At 43.7% G+C, this 16,220-nt stretch overlaps 2 protein-coding genes across 2 annotated transcripts; both read right to left on the reverse strand.

Annotated features, from left to right (window-relative positions):
* Nucleotides 1–44: 44 nt before the first annotated feature.
* LOC117645568 (ubiquitin carboxyl-terminal hydrolase 36-like) lies at nt 45–4,416 on the reverse strand. The gene is made up of 15 exons (XM_034385867.1): nt 4,408–4,416; nt 4,196–4,336; nt 3,956–4,124; nt 3,774–3,879; nt 3,626–3,693; nt 3,301–3,556; nt 3,022–3,205; nt 2,284–2,385; nt 2,029–2,208; nt 1,785–1,952; nt 1,608–1,706; nt 1,322–1,524; nt 1,129–1,213; nt 100–329; nt 45–51 (listed from the first exon to the last, which is right to left on the reverse strand). Exons 1-15 carry the CDS (start codon nt 4,414–4,416, stop codon nt 45–47), a joined length of 2,007 nt encoding a protein of 668 aa, XP_034241758.1.
* A 508-nt stretch (nt 4,417–4,924) lies between these two features.
* Nucleotides 4,925–6,062, reverse strand: LOC117645569. The gene is made up of 2 exons (XM_034385868.1): nt 5,412–6,062; nt 4,925–5,212 (listed from the first exon to the last, which is right to left on the reverse strand). Exons 1-2 carry the CDS (start codon nt 5,574–5,576, stop codon nt 4,925–4,927), a joined length of 453 nt encoding a protein of 150 aa, XP_034241759.1. The 5' UTR covers nt 5,577–6,062.
* Nucleotides 6,063–16,220: the final 10,158 nt, after the last annotated feature.

The following is a 16,220-nucleotide window of genomic DNA, read 5'->3' on the forward strand; positions in this document are numbered from 1 at the left end:
CAAAATGTCACACACACAAAGTGTTACAAGCTGAAATTGGGGTGCTAGTATCTAAATTTTACCATACAATTAAGACCAATTACTGCATCTTCCACATACCTTTGGACCAGATCTTTTTTTACTCCAACGTGGGGAATATTTCGGAGTTCAAGCCACCTCCTCAAATGAGGAAGAGTGTTTTGGGATATGTTTTTATGAGGTAAATGCCCACCCGGGACATCATCAGCTGTTAGAGTAACAGGATTAATTTTTTCTGAAGGAGGTTCCAGTCCTTCGATTATCTTATTTAGGAGGTCAGGATCAGCCTCTGGCAATGGTTTCCTTAATTTCTACAAAAAGGGAAAAAAAAATTCCAATGCTAATCGCATTGCACGGTGTTCCCGTTTCCATAACTGGTTGCAAATCGAGGAAAACATGACAAGACAACCGCAGCCTTTGAGAGCATGCCAAACAATCCAACCTCAGCAACAATGGAGGGGCAGTTTCAATGGGCGCCTGTTCGTTCTTTCAGCCTCGCGATTTTCGAAAGGGCGCAGACGGCAAGCATATTGGTGCCAACCCACGAAAATAAATTTGATGCGTCGTTTCTGCTACGAACTTTTTAGTAGTGACAGACTTTAAACATGTTCCAACGTTGAGACATCGTGCAATGTGTTAGCATTAGCATTTTCAAATTTCACGGCGTTTAGATTTTTTTTAATGGGCGACTTTAAATTTTGACGGGTGGTACGATGGGACCATGCCGTTGCCATGGAGATTTTTTTTCATGTTTTGACCATTTGCTCAGAACATATACGATTTCTTGTTACTTTGATGAGCCAGGAGGTTTAGTTTTGAGGAGTGGCGCATTTTTTATTTGAACCATTTTTTATATCTTTAACGGTTCTCGTTTTCGATTGTTGAAAATTTTATGTTTTTCGCGTTTACGGAAAATTTCCACGATGAATTTTCGAAAAAAATTGGAATTTTCGTTTTTTTCATGGTTGGAATAGTTTAGATTTGTTTATTTGAAAATCGGAGAGGGGGGGGGAAGAATCCACGGACCTCGGACAATAGGGGTTCTTGGGAACCCCTAAAAATGAGGTGGAATGCAACCTTGGGACAGCCCATTCAACCGACATGACTTACTTGTTGCTTCGCAGTGTACCATCTGCCATTATCTACAGTAGGATCAATGGTATTCTCCAACCCCTTTTTAATGCAGTCTTCAACCCTGCAACAAGAAAGGGGAAATTTTTATTAATATTTGACGTGACCCAATGCAAGTGCACATAATTTTACATTTGGAACAATTACAGCAATGCTGGCACACTATGCATACTTTTTAATAAGGTCAACTTTTTTATCCTTTTTATCCTTGGTAATACCACGTACAAGAAGCCACCTCTCTAACTGAGATACTCTATTTTTTTGTAATTTTTTCTTTGGCAGAAGGCCTCCAGGCACGTCTTTAGGTGTCAGGGTAACTGAATTCTCTACACTGTTATCAACTGTAGGACTTTCCTTACTTTTTTCTTTCTTCTCCTGGGAAACAAAAAGCAAACATTAAAAACTAAATAAAGAGGCAGCTTAGGAATGCAGAACATAATAAACTATGAGGAACTCACAGATGGAGGTGTAGGATGTATGACATATTCATTGATGGATTGAGAGTCACTCATTCTTATGGGAGCGATTGGTACATTTGGTGAAGACTGAGAAAAGACCTGGCAAATATTTTTTTTTGTGAAAATCATTAAAATAATGATTGAGAAAGTTGTTCTTGAATAAAGGTGAACACTTACCTCATCCAAATCCTTATGCAATACGTATTCATGAGATGATTGTGATGCACTTGACTTAGGTTCAGTTCTGGGGTAACGAGTAATTTTTAGAGGTGTGATAGGTGCATTCATTGTCATTTCAGATGAGGTTGAAGGGCTTAACCCACCATCTTGAGTACTTGGTAGTAACTAAAAAAATCATTAGAAGAAAAAATTATTAGGAAACACACTTACATAGTTGAAGTAGGGAAGATGCAATACTCACAGAAGTTGTGATGTTCTTCTTAAGAACGGTAGTTGAAGGATTCAGAGAATTTGCATGTGCTGTTGAATTGAAAACAAGGCTTCTTCTCCTTTGAGCAAGAATGGGTGAATTTTTATCCCTTTGAAGTACAATTGGAATTTTTACTGGAGTGACTATTGCAGTAGCCGTGTCTTCCGATCCCTGAATGCAAGAATGTGGTCAGAAATTGCAGCCCACATTCGCATTGGATCAAAATTGAAAACAGTGGACACTTACCACATCTTCCATTGAGAGAATAGTTGACTTAGGTGAAGTAGTTCCTCTGTGGTGAAGCACTGAATTTATGTTGCTCTCTCTGTCAGTCGTTCCATCCAGAGGCTGCAACACAAATTTATACTGTAGCCCACAAACACGCTACTTTCTAAAAAAAATGGGTGAAAACCCATGTCACATGAACTTGCCATTGCTAAGTTATCTGTATCACAGTTCTTTTCAGACTTTAATGTTTTGAAGGGCAAAATATATTTGACAAAGTCCCCAAGCTTCCTTTTGATCTTTTTTCGTGAAAATGTCATCATCTTCCCCTTTCTTTTTTTTCAAAAGACTTCTTGACTGAGGCGACATGCTGTTTTTTGTGAAATGGACTGGTTGCTTTAGAGGGGGTGTTGGGGGCGCTTCTCTTCAAGGATTCAGGCTGCAAGTTACAACAAAAAATAAGTATCAACTAAAAACAATTAATAATGAGCTAAACTAATTAGATTATGCCTAAAAACCTTGAAATGATGCAGCTGATAGAACACCACATATATACCCGTTGTAGAGACGTCAGAAGTAAAATGTGAGTCGCCATCGGTTACCTAGCAATAATTATAAACAAAAAGATAACCAATGAATAATGAACGATAAGAAGGAAGAGAATTGCAGTACTCTTTTCCATGAAAATAGTATAGGTAGATATTTCCTGAATCTTTTAGAGGAGACAGAACATCACGAAACAGTACAAAACATGCTTACCACAGAATCATTATAGTGCATCAATTTTCCATCGTGTCGGACAGCGAGACAGGTGTAATGACCCTCCATCAAAAGTGGGCCCTCATGGATTATTCCACTTGCAAACTTATAAACAGCTTTCCCAACATTTAAGGTTTTGTCAATTTTTACTGGTAATGTTATTTTCCTCCCATCATTGTCAAACCTAAGGAAATTATGCAAAGATAAGTAAATATAAACAGTCATACACCACAAAACTATATTTAAAGCAGTAGCGAAGACCAGACAGATTTTGCACACCTATTGAACATAATTGTGAGCACTGATGGGTAGGAATGGAATGAAACACTTTTTGAAGCTTTCTGTGATGCACACTTTGGTGTACATTTTACCACTACAGTTTCAACCTCATCCATGTAATGATTAACAGCATCTTGTACACTTTCTATACATCTAAAAACTGCTGTATCATGTCCTCTTTCAACCGTCAGTGGCAGTGCAATTATAGATAAAGGATTGTAGGTCACTTTTGTCGCCTCACAATCAATACATGAAGCTAAAGAAACCACAGGTGCAGTTAGACCAAAAACAGAAAAAAAAATACTGTAAATGCTTGTGCACATACCATGTGATTCAGTCCACCAGCCAAATATTTTCCCCATAGCAGTGGTCTGCTTCGAGCAAAAGTCAAGTCTGAAACAAAGTAAGTTTGTCAGAGAAAGGATGAACTTGAGATGCATACTCAGTAAATAAGGGAAATAACAAACACTTACTCTGTTTTGCATCTTGCCACAAGACTATCTTGAACACTACTCAGTAAAAATGTCAGGAATTCCTGCGCATCAGCCTGCTTCCCCTTCCTAAATGTTTTGTGGATTCCTGTTCAAAAATAAATTGTCATAACACCCAAAACATATTCCATTTAAAGTAGGAGGGTAACTTAAATGTGACTTACTTGGTAGTAAATTGACTAGGCCCAGGGGTTTGAAAATTGGGTGAAGGCTCATATTCAGATACGTCCTATAAAGGGCGCACTCAACACAATCAAGTAGAGAGTAGCATCGGGATCGGTGGCTCTTGTCATTTTGAAGGAACTCCACAAATCCAGGGAGGTGTACTAAAGCCTACAAAGAATTCAAAAACATTAGAAACAAGCCAGTAGGTAAGAGTGTAAATGTATGGTTCAAAGACTTGCCTGCAACGTTGCATTAACATAGCAAGTATTGCCGACATTTACAAGACCGGACTCAGCCGGTTTCGGTCCCACCCATGTCACGGCTGGAGTTGTTGTATACAGTACTTTCTTTGGATGCGGAGGTACAGTATTTTCCCACTCCTAAAACCATTAAAATAAATCACACAGTGTCCAAGAAAAAAGACATTAATTTTGTACAATTTTGTACTCACAACGACCATGGTCCACAGCTATTTGATGGGGAATGTCAATAATGATGGTTAAACTATGGTTAAACTTGATGATTTGCAGATAAAGACTATAATTTAATTCATCAATATACTTGCTAGTGTATAAATAACGTTGAAACACTATATATATGAGACGTTTGTAGGGGTTATGTTACCCGGCTGTCATATTCCAGCCTCATTTGATCATCAAGAACACTTTAAATCACAGCAGACGACGTTTTTTTATCACTCAAATAGGATTTAAAAATGGTCCCAGCAAAATTTACACGATGACGTTGCTTTTTTCTTCTACATTTACCTAAAGTAACTCTTAACGGCGTCCGTTAACTCCGCAGACAAAACAATGGCGCCGCCATACCGATTTCTCATACCGGGGAGCGCGGGAGTGGAGGGGGAACGGCTTTTCTTCTTACTTTTGTTCTTCGACTTCCGGCCCAGGGATTCGTTAAAATACCCTATTGGTTGTTGATTTGATCCTGATCCTCTATCGATTGCTTTGTTAGGCGTGCCGAGTCGAGTCATCAGTGCTCCTGGCGCGCATTCGTCTCGTCGTTAGCTCGTTAGCTGCTCTCCTCCTTCCACTAGGACTTCGCTTCTTAGTGTCTTCTTGAAGAGAGATCAGTCGACAAGACGTGTGGCGTTTTGCACTTGCACTGCCATTTAAGTTTTGATTTGTTCTGGGTGTTTGGGTGTTGGAATCTTTTAGTTTTGAGCTTCCTTCCTTGTTTCGTTTCCTTTTATCTCCAACATGGATCACCTTGATCCTCCTGATAAAAAGCGGCCAAAGCTGAAACAAAAAAATCCACATCCACAAAGTCTCATTAGTTCTTTCTTTTCACCTTCAACTGCTGCTTCTGGCCAACAGAAGCAGCAGATTGAAGCATCGGTGACAGTGACAGTAGTACCTTCCTGTCTGCCGCGTCCTGTCACGGAGTCTGGTGTTGTACCGGAAGTAGATGACAACGTAGTTAAAGCAGCACACTTACCAACAACTGCTTCTGACGGCGCCAGTCCTTTGAAATCTCCTTCCTCTTCCTCTCTTCTCGTTGAAGTGGAAGCCGATGATTGCTTAGGATCTGTTGAATCTGTAGAAGCTCCTCCTGTTCTTCAGCCGGTGCCTGAGCCTGTACCTGAAACACACCAAAAAACATATGACGTTGGCCAATTTGTAGGTAAGACTGTTGATGATTTCACCAAATATCAGCTGCTCACAAACCCATGGACTCCTCCAAACCTGTTCAAATTTCCCTATTCCACACATGGCACCAAGCGGCGCTTTATGAGCAGCAAGTATCTCATGCAGCATGAATGGCTTGTGTACTCTCCATGCAAACAGGGCCTGTTTTGTAAATATTGCGTGTGGTTCACAGTCCAAGGACAAGGTGGCTACAACCACAATGCTTCCCTTGGCTTTTTGGTCCGAACTGCCCTGACGTCCTTTAAAGATTTAAGTGGAGCTTCAGGCGATCTCATGACTCACTGACAAACTGAATACCACAAAACATCTGTTCTAAAGGCTCAAAGTTTCATGAATGCGTACAAAAATCCTGCTAAAGATGTGGTGAATCAGTTAAATGAGCACCGGTTGTCCCAAATTGAAGACAATAAATCAAGGCTAAGACCTGTTGTGGAGACGGTTATCCTGTGTGGTCGCAACAATCTTCCTCTTCGTGGCCACAGGGATGATGGAATGCTGTGTGATGATGATAGTGATGGAGCACACTGCAGAAAATAACCACAACAAAAGTACACAAATTTCTGGCAAATTTTTTATCAGGAATTTAGTGTACTTTTCAAGTACAACAATTGTTGTACAAAGTACAACGGAACCGGCATGACGAGTGCTGGGCAGTCCAGGGCTCGTTGTGGTTTGTACAATTCTCGTTGTACATTCTACAATCGCTGTTGTACTTTTATTGTACAGTTTTTGTTGTACTTTTGTTGTACTATCCACACTTTTTCTTGCAGTGCATCTTCTGAAACTGATGCGCAGACACCTCACCCTCAGGAGGGCGTCTTCAGGCAATTGCTGAGGTACCGCGCATCTGGTGACGGAGTCCTTGCTCTTCATCTGAAAAATAAGAATAAGAATGCAACATATATTAGCAAAACGATTCAAAATGAATTAATATATTGCTGCGGGAAGGAAATCCAAGAACAAATCGTCGGAAGGGTGAATCAAGCCAAATGGTATTCTGCCATGTTTGATGAAACAACTGATTCTTCTCATACCTCTCAATTAACCTTGGTCTTAAGATATGTCTTCAGTGGCTGCATTTATGAGGATTTTTGAGCCAATCAGCGAGGCGACTCAACCCCACCACCGGCACGAAGCGACGCGCACGATGAAGTAACAGTGCGAACAGGGTAGCCAACCCAGTGAAAACAATAGCCATTCATGCGGATCAATCGCACTCGATATGCCCCCCTCAGGGCCGGTCAACAGTCTGTAGCCTGGTCTCGGTCTGTGCGGACCCCTCAATAACCCTGTGAATCCCTACCCTCTCTCGTCACTTATCCGTCCTCATCGCCAATAGTGCTCTACACTACACAACCATTGCAGATGGCAGTACAAATTTCTTCTTGAGAATCTCACAAATTAGTTCTTCACAAACTTGTCTAGAAAACTTTTTCCACTTGTCACTTGCCATAATAGAAATAATGTAGCCAATCATCTCCTTGAACTCACGAAATGAAAACAGGCCATAAAGGACCATTACTCTTGAACAAAATAACGCAGAAGCGCAGAAAAGCACAGAAAAAGCACAGAAAACATAAAATACAACTATTGTTCCCCTTGGGGGAAGGCCTTCGCCAATATTTTGTTGACGGCCACTGACGCTGCTCGCATGGCTCGCCTGCGTGCTTTATCTTCCTTACTGTTCCACTTCTCATAGGTCGCGACCTTTTCTGCAGGTTCAGATGATTGTGGTACACTTATAAGCTGCGTTACTTCAGACACACTGTTAGGGCCGGGTATTCATAGTTGCTCCACTGTCATTCGTGCCCAGATGTACGTAACCATATTCACGATATCTGGACCATGGTGTTGCAAGGGGGTAGCTTGGAACAGGATTACATTCACCTTTGCACACGTCGCGGCCGACCCCCCACCACTTTCAACCACCCCGTGTGGCTTCCCCCACCCGTCCCTTTCCGCTACATCTTTGTATAGGCGCTACCACTCACATGTACACAGTGTGTTCCTGTCCGCAAAAGAATGTTCTCGTATTTTCGCTTGAATATCCTGTCTTCTCTTTCCTCCTTATTCTCCTCCTCCTCCTCCCCTCCTCCCTTTCCTCCTACTCCTTCTCCATGTAGGAAACTGAGATTGGGCCACGACCGGGCCGGGACTTGAACCCGGTACCTTGCTGACGTGAGCCCACTCGCCTAACCACTAGGCCAACGCGTCATGCGTAGGCGGGCGGCTTGGTTGTTGACTACACGCTGCCGGGCCAGCGGGACTGGAGCTGGGGTGCGCGGGGCGCGGGGAGGCGGGAAACACCCCCACTCCGCCGGCGGCGGGCTGCAGCAAGCCCCCACCACGTCGCCCGGGACCCCTGACATGTGCAGGGATGAATGTTACCGACATGGCATGATCCAGGAACGAAGGTGCTACGTGGAGTAGCACTTGAACGGCCCGAGCATCTCAGGAGGACGAACATTGTACTTCAGGTTCTGTACATCAGGGGGCTGATGAAACCTCGGCCCTAACAGTGCACGAACCGGCGCCCCAGGATCGGCAGGACGTTTGCCCTGAGCATGGCGGCAACGGTGCTTCTGAACTTGTCCCACACTGCCGCCTGCTTTGCGAGCTCACCGCTACGTAGATCACTGACGTCGCTGGGGAATATTGAAAGGAAACATTGTTATCATTGATCGAAGGTGCGCAGATATACGACTGATGTTATTTGTATGTCTTACGTTTCAGAGAGGATCCGCAAGGCTGGCACCGGTGCATAACGCCGAGCCCTCACTGTTAGAAATCCAGCCGTTTTAGAATGAAAAATTCGTGCAAAGTTTAAAAACGACTACTGATGTTCTCAAACGGCAAATCTCTGTTTTAAAACAAAAAATAATAATTCTGGAACAAAATTTTACTATTTGGTAATGAAAAATGCGCTTTCACAACAAGAATCTGTTTGGAAACAGAAATTACATGTTCACAAACGAATAACAGGAAAAGTAGCGATATACATCGGCAACTTTGGCCCGTCCCGTACATAAACAAATGTGTGAATTTCGCCTTTGTTTAACCCTGACGAATTTAAACCAGGGTCTAGGGTCAAAATAAATGTCGTTTTCGTCATCAGCACCCTCAAAAACATCAGAAACAATGCAAAAACTCGAATAAAAAGAATGTTCCGAAAATACCCCACTGGGATTTGAACCCGGGTCCGAACTTCTCCGATTCGTTCGAAAGTGGCACCATTGGTTTTTTCTCGTCGCACCGATTCCAAAAATACCCCTACATGCCCTGCTAGCTGCATCCGTTGCCGAGATCCTCCTCGACCCCATGTAGACCATGATGCACCTGCAGCAGCGCCCCCGGGGCTCGGATCGGATTTGCTGCCACCGGGCGGTTCTTAGGGTCACCCAAGGAGGCTGCATACCAAATTTGGTCAAGATCGGACCACGGGAAGTCCTCGGACGAACGAACGAACGGACGCACAGCATGCATCATACTATATGCCCGTCCCTCCGTCATTTTTTTTACAAAAAATAAACGGGACGGGCCAAAAAACATCATTCGCATAACGCCTTTTTCTGTTAAATCCTTAAACGGTAGCCATTGTTTTCAAAATTTGCGTTACTTTTTCCGTTTGTAAATGGTGCGAGTCATTCCTACCTTTGTTCGTCATTTTCACCGAACTGGTTTCAGTTACTGACGGTATTACAATTTGAAATGGTCATCTGACATGTTGTATATCATAAGACACTCTCAGGTTAGACCAAATATTCCTCGTTTCCCGGCAACAAGCAAAAGTATTTTGGCTGCTTACGGCTGAACCGCTCTGTTTGAGAACGGAAGTTTTTTTGGCCCGTCCCGTTTATTTTTTGTAAAAAAATGACGGAGGGACGGGCATATAGTATGATGCATGCTGTGCGTCCGTTCGTTCGTTCGTCCGTTCGTTCGTTCGTCCGAGGACTTCCCGTGGTCCGATCTTGACCAAATTTGGTATGCAGCCTCCTTGGGTGACCCTAAGAACCGCCCGGTGGCAGCAAATCCGATCCGAGCCCCGGGGGCGCTGCTGCAGGTGCATCATGGTCTACATGGGGTCGAGGAGGATCTCGGCAACGGATGCAGCTAGGAGGGCATGTAGGGGTATTTTTGGAATCGGGGCGACGAGAGAAAACCAATGGTGCCAGTTTCGAGCAAATCGGAGAAGTTCGGACCCGGGTTCAAATCCCAGCGGGGTATTTTTGGAACATTCTTTTTTTTCGAGTTTTTGCATTGTTTCTGATGTTTTTGAGGGTGCTGATGACAAAAACGACATTTATTTTAACCCCAGACTCAGATTTAATTCCCGTCAGGGTCAAACATAGGAGAAATTCGTACGTTTCTTAATGTACGGGACGGGCCAAAGTTGCCGGTGTATATCGCTACTTTTCCTGTTATTAACAGTGCTCAACTCCTTCTCGACATTGGTGACCAACGCCGCCTCTCGGACTGGGTTCGGTGCAAGGTAGGCACTGCACACCCAACATCTTATGATCGTTCTTATACGTATTACGATGGTTTTTTTCATCGTAAGGTACGCATAAATTTGCACATACGTAATATGCTTAATTTTTCATCGTATTACGCATGAATTTCATCGTATTACGCATGAATTTTATTGTAGTGTGTTTATTTTAGTGTAGTGTTCTTATTGCAACGTATGTTACGATTGCCCTTCCATCATAAGAATCTGAGGGTGTGTGAGCGCTTTGGAGGTGCGCTCTCATATTGGGTCCACCCTCCTCACCGCACACCAGACACAGTGCATTTACCCCCGTCCCCATCTTGCGCGATCTCTTGGGTGCTACCGGTTCCTCGTCGTCGCTTGAAGCAGAGCTGACCTTAGGGTGGCCCAAAAAAAATCGAAGGTTTTCCGATTGTCCAATTCCGCTCAAAAATCGATTCTAGACCGAAAAAAAATAACCCCCTATTTTTTGCCTTTTGTCCTGAGACGATTTTGAATACCGGCTCAATAGCGAAAATGGTTTTTAACCCGTTTAAAGCACAAAAATTGTCATAACAATTACAGTTTTTATCGGATTTTCAAAAACGATACGGCAAAATGTTCAGTTTTAGACGCCGAACAAATTACATTTTCACCCATTTTTTGTCAGACTTCGTCTTCAGTATTCTACTTGCGATTTTCGCTCAAAAAACACATATTGTTCACTATTTGGAGATAATTTTCTTGTTTCGGACGGCCGAGTTGCGTCCCTATCCACTTTCTTATCTTACCCTATCCCAAAACAAACCGACCACGTGAAATGTAGCCGTGCAAATCAATTTGCCTACCATCTAGGGGCAAGCATTTCGTTGCTTTCAGTTGAAAGAAAAGTCTGTTGAGCTCTGAGGCCGCAATTTTTCTCCGATTCTCAAACTCGAGAAGTCATTTTGTTTAGTTTTTTAAGACGAACAAAAAAGATTCTAGTCATTTTTTTGTCAGACTGCGTTTTAAGACCCGTCTCTGCTTACAACGTGCAAAAATCGCCCAAATTCGAATTTTTCGCCCACTTTTGGACCGTTTTTCTCGTCAGCGATCCACGTGACCAGCCAATGATCACTTTTTTACCTTCCCTAGCCTTTTTGGAATGGCGGGAAATTTAAGAAGAGCCAGGTCCTAGACACGAACTAACAGGTCTAGGCATGATTTGGCGGTTTTTTTGCTTGTACGTGCAAAAATCGCCCAAATTCGAATTTTTTGCCCACTTTTGGACCGTTTTCTTTTGCCCCAAACCTGTCACAACTTCTCCATACCGGTCAGAACTAGGCAAAATCGGTTGCAACACTCCCACTTTTACTGAACTATTCACACGAGCCCAAAACCGTCCGGGCTGGCCTTATTTATCCTTTTTTTAAGAAGGAAAATTCTAAACGACCCGCCATATCATGCCTGGACCTGTTCGTTCGTGTCTAGGACCTGGCTCTTCTTATTCCAGCCATTCCAGAAAGGCTAGGGAAGGTAAAAGAGTGATCATTAGCTGGTGACGTGGATCGCTGACGAGAAAAACGGTCCAAAAGTTGGCGAAAAATTCGAATTTGGGCGATTTTTGCACGTTTCAAGCAGAAACGGATCTTAAAACGCTGTCTGACAAAAAAATGACCAGAATCTTTTTTGTTTGTCTTAAAAAACTAAACAAAACGACATCTCGGGTTTGAGAATCGGAGGAAAATTGCGGCCTCAGAGCTCAACAGACTTTTCTTTATACTAAAAACAACGAAATGCTTGCCCCTAGATGGTATGCAAATTGATTTGCACGGCTTTATTTCACGTGGTCGGTTTGTTTTGGGATAGAGTAAGATAAAAAAGTAGATAGGGACGCATCTTAGCCGTCCGAAACAAGAAAATTATCTCCAAATAGTGAACAATATGTGTTTTTTTGAGCGAAAATCGCAAGCAGAATACTGAAGACGAAGTCTGACAAAAAGTTGGTGGAAATGTAATTTGTTCGCCGTCTAAAACCAAACATTTTGCCGTATCGTTTTTGAAAATCCGATAAAAACTGTAATTGTTATGACAATTTTGGTGCTTAAAAGGGGTTTAAAAAAACCATTTTCGCTATTGAGCCGGTATTAAAAATCGTCTCAGGGAAAAACGCAAAAAATAGGGGTTATTTTTTTTCGGTCTAGAATCGATTTTTGAGCGGAATTGGACAATCGGAAAACCTTCGATTTTTTTTTTGGGGCCACCCTACCGCAGGGTCACATATAACTTTTGCCTTAGTCTGAGCCTAAAAAGAATAGGACAAAAGTTAAAGCGTTTCCAGGGAGGCTCATCACAGGGGCATACATAAGGTTGCTTAATGAACTATTACCTTTTGCAGCACCAACTTTTGTTGCACAATGGTGTCTTGAAGACTGACAATGTGTTGGAGCTTTTGCAGCTCTGTATCATTTTCTGTGTCAACTCCGCTGTTCAATGTTTTAAATTTTTGGAACATCAAGTCAATTTGTTTGTGGCGTTCCACTTCACTTAGAATGGCATTCAAGCCTAAGGAAAACTCCAGTTTCAGCTAGAAAAGAATTGTAATATTTTAACCACTGTACTTAAATTTGATTTTATCTGTTTTAGTCAAGCTGAAACGTTTTAATTGCTTGCCACATGTTCTTACCAGTTGAGGTTTTTCTCAAATATGGTTCCTCATTCAGCTGATCTTGGTATTTTCATACCTTTTGGCTGCTCTAATTGGATGGGTTTTTTCCATCAATTTCTTCGCTCTTTCTATGCTTTCATGGTTTGCCTTAAGCTCCTGTACTTGTTGTTTCATATCTTCATCTCTGAGAAGGTAAATTGGTAATTTTAATAATATGATTTTATGTTTACTTTCATGGAGTTTTGTATGTTTTAGACCTACACGTCAATGACACACATTGTTTGTCTTTGCTCCTCTCTCCGCTCTTCTAAGAGGCCTCTCTGTCTCCTTATAAAGGTCGAGAGGCTACTGGCAAACTGTGTCTGTAATTATAATAAATAAAAATGTAGACCCTGCAGTTAACATTGGCTTAAAGTAATCATAAATAGCACATGGCTTACATGTGGTTGGTCGGTTGCTTGGCTTAGCAATACCTTATACACTGGATGTGCCGCAGTGAGGAATTTAGCGAAACTATTGTAAGCCCCTTTGGGGGAGACCACCCATACACTCCCAAAATGTGCCAAGCACTCTCTTCTTTAATTCTTGCTTGGTTACTGGCCATGTAAAGTCTACCTCGTCTAGCTCAGTTTTCATAACTTTGCTCCAATTGGGCATGTCCATTGATTCTAAAAAAAAAAAAAAACAATTTGTAGAATTACTTAAAAATTAATGTAGTGCAACTTCAGTGCTAGTTTGACATAAAAAAACAGTTACTTTGCAAGATTTTCCTCCTCCTTTCTTGGTAGTTCGGTTGGTCCCTTTGTTATTGGTGACCAGTTGTTCTTCATCATCAAGGGAAACATCAAGCTGTTCAAAGAAAGTAATTTAGTACAAAAATTAGCTGATTGTAATCTAAGTCCAAAGTTTATTTTTTAAAAGTAAAAAGCACATACATCAACCTCATCCTTACTGGAACATCCAGCCTGTTGGTCACTATCCTTACTGGTGGTAGGTTCCTAAAAAAGGAGCAAAAAGTTACATTCAGGAAAATAATTTAATTCAAAAAAAGTAAAATGCCTTTTATAGATACTGCTCAGCTCATGACAGCTATAGGAAACAGGCTAAATATTTGGCATTACATTTTAGATTTTAAATATTTACCTTATTCTGTTGTGCCTTGTGGTTCCCATCCTGAAACAAAAAAAAACAGGGTTGGGAATAAAATTGTCTGTCTATGAAATTTAGTGCAACTGTTTCAAGAAAAAAACGTACAAGATCCTCTTTGCTCGGCTTAATTTATCCTGCCTTTTAGCCTTCTTGACCATTGGCTGTTGGTCATTTGCCATTTGGCAATCCTATAACAATCAGAAAACAAAACTGCAAAATTTGCGAATTGTAAAGAAGGAGTGAAAACTGGTACTTACAGAGTCTGAATCTGGTTCATTTTGATATGAGCAAAATCAAATAAGACGGACCACTTCTTCCGGTGACCCTCTCCGATTTGCCTGATTTTTTGTAGGCTTAATAACTAACTAAAGTAGAGTCTAAAGCCAAAATATTTCTCTGATGCAGTTCAGTAATGTCTTTAAAGGACATGCTCTCAATCTGAAGAAGAGAACCTAGAACCCTCATGGGAATTTTGGAAGAGCAGGGGAAATCGCCAGCTGGGAGTTCCAGTCTGGAACTCAGCGGACGAAGCCACTTCGCTCCCACTTCCAGGAAATTCCAGAATGTAACATGTTTTGAAGTCGCCGGAAGTCAAGATCTCTCTTCCATTGACGTCCGAAGACTTCCCCAGACTTCCCAGTTGCTTCCACCGACGTCCGTGCCACTTCCCGAGACATCCCACCCACGTCCAGGGACATCCTACGACTTCCGTTTACATCCTGCGACGTCCGACCCACGTCCAGGGACGTCCAACGACTTCCCTTTCACTTCCAGCGACGTCCGATGACTTCCCTGCCACTTCCCAAGACGTCCGACGACTTCCCTGCCACTTCCTAAGACGTCCGATGACTTCCCTGCCACTTCCCAAGACGTCCGACAACTTCCATGCCACTTCCAGTGACGTCCGACGACTTCCCTGCCACTTCCAGTGACGTCCGACGACTTCCCTGCCACTTCCCAAGTCGCCCGACCCACTTCCAGCGACGTCCGATGACTTCCCTGCCACTTCCCAAGACGTCCGATGACTTCCCTGCCACTTCCAGGGACGTCCGACGACTTCCCTGCCACGTCCCAAGACGTCCGTCGACTTCCCTGCCACTTCCCAAGACGTCCGATGACTTCCCTGCCACTTCCCAAGACGTCCGACGACTTCCCTGCCACTTCCAGTGACGTCCGGCGACTTCCCTGCCACTTCCCAAGACGTCCGGCGACTTCCATGACAATTCAAACAACGTCCCCTGACTTCCATGAACATTCCCGCCACTTCCGCTGTCTTCCCACGACTTCCACCGACATCCCCGCCACTTCCATTGACTTCCCACGACTTCCACCGACATCCGTGCCACTTCCATAGGCTTCCCACGACTTCCCCGACATCCGTGCCACTTCCATAGGCTTCCCACGACTTCCACCGACATCCCCGTTACTTCCATTTTCTTCCCATGACTTAGAGGGACGTCGAGGGACGTCGAGGGACGTCGTGGGAAGTCGAGGGAAGTCCAGGGAAGTCGTGGGAAGTCGACGGAAGTCGATGGAAGTCGATGGAAGTCGACGGAAGTCGATGGACGTCGATGGAAGTCGATGGTAGTCGATGGAAGTCGATGGAAGTCGATTGAAGTCGACGGAAGTCGAGGCCGAGGGAAGTCGTGGGAAGTCGAGGAACGTCGTGGGACATCGTCGGACATCGTGGGAAGTCGTTTGACGTCGAGGGAAGTCAAGGGCAGTCGCGGGAAGTCGAGGGAAGTTGATGGAAGTCGAAGGAAGTCGATGTGGAAGTCGAAGTCGAGAAAGGTCGTGGGAAGTCGTGGGAAGTCGCAGGAAGTCGAGGGAGTCGATGGAAGTCGATAGTGGAAGTCGAAGTCGAGGGAAGTCGTGGAAGTCGCGGACGTCGCGAGAAGTCGGGAGAAGTCGAGGGAAGTCGATGGAAGTCGCGGGACGTCGCGAGAAGTCGGGAGAAGTCGAGGGAAGTCGATGGAAGTCGATGTGGAAGTCGAAGTCGAGGGAAGTCGTGGGAAGTCGCGGGACGTGGAAGTCGTTGGAAGCCGAGGGAAGTCGGCGGAAATCGTTGCACTTTCTTGGATGTGGCTGCGTAATCGGGCTGAAGTTCCGCCAGCTTTCGTACTTAGTCGTCCCCAGGAGGACGTCATCGGCCACCTCATGGGGTGCCCGATGACGTCCCTACCGTGTCACCGAGACCAAGCAATGGGTAGGTCCTCACTCAAAGCAGGTCCGAGCCAGACTGACACATCCGGCGTCCAGGGACCACCTCGGACCCATTCCCCCACCCACGACTTGTCTCGATTTATCTCGGATGTCGGTGGAAGTCGTGGGAA

This window comes from Thrips palmi, unplaced genomic scaffold (genome assembly GCF_012932325.1).
Source record: "Thrips palmi isolate BJ-2018 unplaced genomic scaffold, TpBJ-2018v1 HiC_scaffold_18, whole genome shotgun sequence".
NCBI classification, from domain to species: Eukaryota; Metazoa; Arthropoda; class Insecta; order Thysanoptera; family Thripidae; genus Thrips; species Thrips palmi.

Coding starts and splice junctions, on each gene's coding strand:
- LOC117645568 (XM_034385867.1), bottom strand. Junction 1,707..1,784: donor TGCATAAGGATTTGGATGAG/GTAAGTGTTCAC, acceptor AATATTTGCCAG/GTCTTTTCTCAGTCTTCACC. Junction 1,214..1,321: donor AAAGTTGACCTTATTAAAAA/GTATGCATAGTG, acceptor TTCTTGTTGCAG/GGTTGAAGACTGCATTAAAA.
- LOC117645569 (XM_034385868.1), bottom strand. CDS start 5,576: ATGTTTTTTGGTGTGTTTCAGGTACAGGCTCAGGCACCGGCTGAAGAA. Junction 5,213..5,411: donor GCCGTCAGAAGCAGTTGTTG/GTAAGTGTGCTG, acceptor TTTTTGTTTCAG/CTTTGGCCGCTTTTTATCAG.